This window comes from Leptonychotes weddellii, chromosome 14, assembly GCF_054177405.1.
Source record: "Leptonychotes weddellii isolate Sample4059 chromosome 14, ASM5417740v2, whole genome shotgun sequence".
Lineage (NCBI taxonomy): Eukaryota > Metazoa > Chordata > Mammalia > Carnivora > Phocidae > Leptonychotes > Leptonychotes weddellii.
This window is the reverse complement of record NC_138382.1, coordinates 9,906,697-9,910,604: the sequence shown is the minus strand read 5'-3', so window position 1 is coordinate 9,910,604 and position 3,908 is coordinate 9,906,697. Positions and strand designations below refer to the sequence as shown.

The 3,908-nt window shown below is 41.3% G+C and overlaps 1 protein-coding gene across 1 annotated transcript in view; it reads right to left on the bottom strand.

Moving 5' to 3' along the window:
- Window positions 1–3,555, bottom strand: part of TJP2 (tight junction protein 2) — a 20,834-nt gene extending 17,279 nt beyond the window's left edge. The window contains exons 1-4 of the mRNA XM_081804061.1: window positions 3,484–3,555; window positions 3,016–3,025; window positions 2,875–2,931; window positions 2,536–2,595 (exon numbers count right to left, since the gene is read on the bottom strand). Coding sequence (XP_081660187.1) covers window positions 2,536–2,595; window positions 2,875–2,931; window positions 3,016–3,025; window positions 3,484–3,555 — 199 coding nt within the window. The remainder of the gene's footprint in view (window positions 1–2,535; window positions 2,596–2,874; window positions 2,932–3,015; window positions 3,026–3,483) is intronic.
- Between the last annotated feature and the right edge of the window lie 353 nt (window positions 3,556–3,908).

Sequence of the window (3,908 nt, the reverse complement as noted above, 5' to 3'; positions counted from 1 at the left end):
GAAATTCTCTTTTAAAAGTTTTGGATTTAAAATTTGTTATCATTTAGCCAAATGAATGAGTTGCTACAAAACCTTGTTTTTTAAATGTTTCCCAAGTAGAATGAACCTGGCTTCTGAAATTCACTGTTCCTCCATAATGAGATTATACTATCTATGTATTCCTATGCTGCCCACAGGAGTAATTTATTTTTTTTTAAGATTTATTTATTTATTTATTTGAGTGAGAGCTGAGCGAGTAAGAGAGAACCCAAGTCGGGGGGCGGGGAGGGAGTCAGAGGGAGAGGGAGAAGCAGGCTTCCCGCTGAGCAGGAAGCCCAGGTGGGGCTCGATCCCAGGTTCCTGGGATCATGACCTGAGCCAGAGGCAGACGCTTAACCAACTGAGCCACCCAGGCACCCTTGCCCACAGGAGTAATTTAAATTAGATTTATCAGAAAGAGAATTAAACCCCTATTCCTACCACTACCACCCCACAGGACTGAACTAAATAATCAATCAGACCTTGCCAGGTGCCCAAAGAGCTCAGCAACTTGTATGAACTAATCAGATTGTAAGTGGCTTCTTCTTTACCTAGGGTTAGTGGGCTGTGACATAAACTATTAACTACTTAAACATAATATTAAAAGAATATATATTCTGTTACAGTAAGTGATGAATTTAAAATCTTATTTTTTAAAGATGAGGAAACTGAAGTAAAAATACATTTTAATAGCTCTTTTGAAAGCTATTAATATATACCATAATCGTGTACTTACTAGCCCACAGAACTATGACTTTTTATGAAGGTCTCAGAGAAAACCCTTCATTCACTTGCTAACTTAAGTCATTCATTCATTCAAAAATGTTTATTAAGCTCCAAGCATGTGATTTGTGGCCCTTTTGATACACTGGCAAATAAAAAAACACCAAAGCCCATGGAGTGTTTACCAACCACGGTGTGCCCAAAAAGAGAATCACTGAGTGTCTTCCTGCCTCATCTATCTAAATACCTTTTGGAAAACAAAGAGCACCCCACACAGTCACACATTCCTCAGAACATCATCTCTGGGTATGTCAGCGCAGCAGCTTAGCTGAGGGCTTCAGCTCATGCCTCTCAAACTGGGCCACTGGGCTTGGGCCCCACCCAACCTGTGCTGGGCTATGCCCAGATCCCAGAATTGCTATCAATATTCAGACACTCTCTGTGTGAAAGCCAGAGGACTGTTGTTTAGCTCTGAGGAGCTTTACATACAGGGCCCCAGGAAGAGCTCACATGTATCAGAGCCAAAGACACACATACTCCGTGCTGCAGCGATTTCTCTCCTGAACAGAGGCCCAAGAGGAATGTATGAATAAGTGACAAGGATACACACAAAGAGTATTCACAGCAGCAACATTCTCAACAGCCAAAACCTGGAAACAACCCAAATACCTATCAAGAGCAGAATAGACAAATAAATTGTAATATATATTAAAATGCAATTATTATACTGTAATGAAAACAAATTAGAGCCACACATACCACAACACAGATGCAACTCAAACAGAATGTTGGGTGAAAAACATCCTAGAAGAATGTGCAGAGCGTGATACCATTTTTATATAGTTCAGAAAGCAAACAGTGTTTCACAATGTGAACATGTTCAGCACTACTGCACTGTGCACTTAAAAATAGTTAAGATGCTGGGGTGCCTGGATGGCTCAGTCGGTTAAGTGTCGCCTTTGGCTCAGGCTCAGGTCAGGATCCTGGACTCCAGGGATCGGGCCCTGCATCGGGCTTCCTGCTCAGCAGAGAGCCTGTTTCTCCCCCTGCCCCTCACACCACTCGTGCTCTCTCTCTCTCTTGCTCTCTCTCAAATAAATAAAATCTTTAAAAATAAAAAAAAATTAAAAAATAGAGAATAGTTAAGATGCTAAGTTTTATGTTCTGTGGTTTTGTTTTGTTTTACACCACAATAAAGAAAGCACAAGCAAAACTAATTTTTTCTTTAGGGATATTTTGTTTAGGGATGCATATGTGTATGTGTGTGGTAAAACTATGAAGAAAAAAAAAGCAAGGGAATGAAAACCACAAACCTCAGGATGAAGTGATCTGGGGAAGAGGCAGAGAAAGGATTTTGTATCCATCTTGGTGAGGCTCCATGGGTGTGCATGATGGGCTCAAGGTCACAAATATTTGTTTTATAACTGGGCTCTATGATTTAGATACATAATTCCTTTATGTGCACCAAACATTTTATTAAGTTCAAAAACAGGGGAGGGAGGCATATGAGTGAACATCAAGGTGTACCCGATTCCTAGACAGGGACATTATACCAAATATTTTTTAAGCCCAGACTTTGCAAAGTAAAAGAGAAGAAAGTGTGATCACTCGACTGGAAAAGGGAAAGAGGGTGGTGGTAATAATTTGAGAGATGCATGGAAGGCAGGTGAGGGAGAGATCATTTAGCTCTGGGGGAGCAGTAGGGTGCACAACTCCCTGGTCTCCTTTCTTCCCCAGTCAACACCCCCTGCACCAGGAGCATCTTTAGTGTGCTTCTCCCCAGTCCCTCCTTACTTTCACTTTTCATGTAAATTGTGTTAATTATAACTCCTTTGATATTATAACGAGTCATTCCTAGACAACATGGAAAGTTAAAGGGAGCTAATTTTCTACAATAAATAAAAAACTGTGTTTAACAGTAAGGTATTTACATGAAGAATGAAGAGAAAGGGACAAAGACAAATAGTTAAATTTGATCTGTCTTTTTAAAATGTCCTCAAGTTGTTTTTTCCCTCCAAAATATCTTGCCCAAACAGGTAAAATCCTACATTTTACATAAACGTGTTAAAAACCAACCAGAAGGCAGATAACCAAAAGTCTTCACTGCCTCTACTCCCCCAAGAGGCAGCTAACTTTTAGGCTTTTTGTCCACAAATTGCTGCTTCCCAGAGATGGAGGCCATAGCTAAAGCTAAAGATTATTCAAATTCAGCCCATAAGGGAGCTAAACCCCAAGCCATAAAAGTAAACACTCATATATTACAGTAGTACTTACCGTTCAGATTCTAAGAGGAAAAAAAGAACATGTGAGAAACTGTTTCCTATATTTTAGGAATCTAGATATAAGAATAAAGATTTCTGTAGAACAGGAAGCAAAAAGTTTTACCCCAAAACAAGAAATTCCCAAACACAAACATCTTCTACGAGGCAGTACAATTAAGTCATTCCCAGGAAGCAACACAGTGCTTGCTGGGAATGCTCCCAACACATGGAAAACAGCAGGCTTTGATTCCTAAGTCCCATAAGAGGCTATCAGTTTCACACGTCTGCTAAAAATAAGCCAAGTATTTTTAAAACCCACCATTGACCACACGCTACATGTCACAATTTGTTACTGAAAGCTTCCAGAAGCGCGAATAAATCCGAAGAGAAAGGAGTCACTGTGAGAAAGCTTTTGCTCCCCAACCATTTCCCGCAAAGAAAAGCTGGGAAGGGGGAGGGGGGAGCTTGCAGAGGGACTCACATGGCCTTTCAATCTCCCCAACTTTTTAACAGCCTGGATCCACATCCTCTGGAGGACCTGAGCAGTCTTCATGGCCTCTGGAGATTAATCAGCCAGGCCACTGCCTACACCCCAGGCTGCTCACCCATTGCCATCACTCCACGTGGTTATGTAAGACGGATACAATAGTGGCCCACATTCCCAGCAAATCCTGCTGTCATCTCACACAGTGACACATCCATGCAGCAGGGACGCCGGAACGCTTTGAAAAGCACCACTTGTGAGGAAAATAAGAAAGCAGTCGGGATTTACACCACCTGAACGGCTTTCTTTCCCTCCCTCTCTCCCGTGCAAGGGAAGGGAACGAGAGAATCGGAGCAAATATTCTTGTTAGACATATTGAGCGACTCAGTATCAAAGTAGAAATTATTAAGCAAATAGGACAT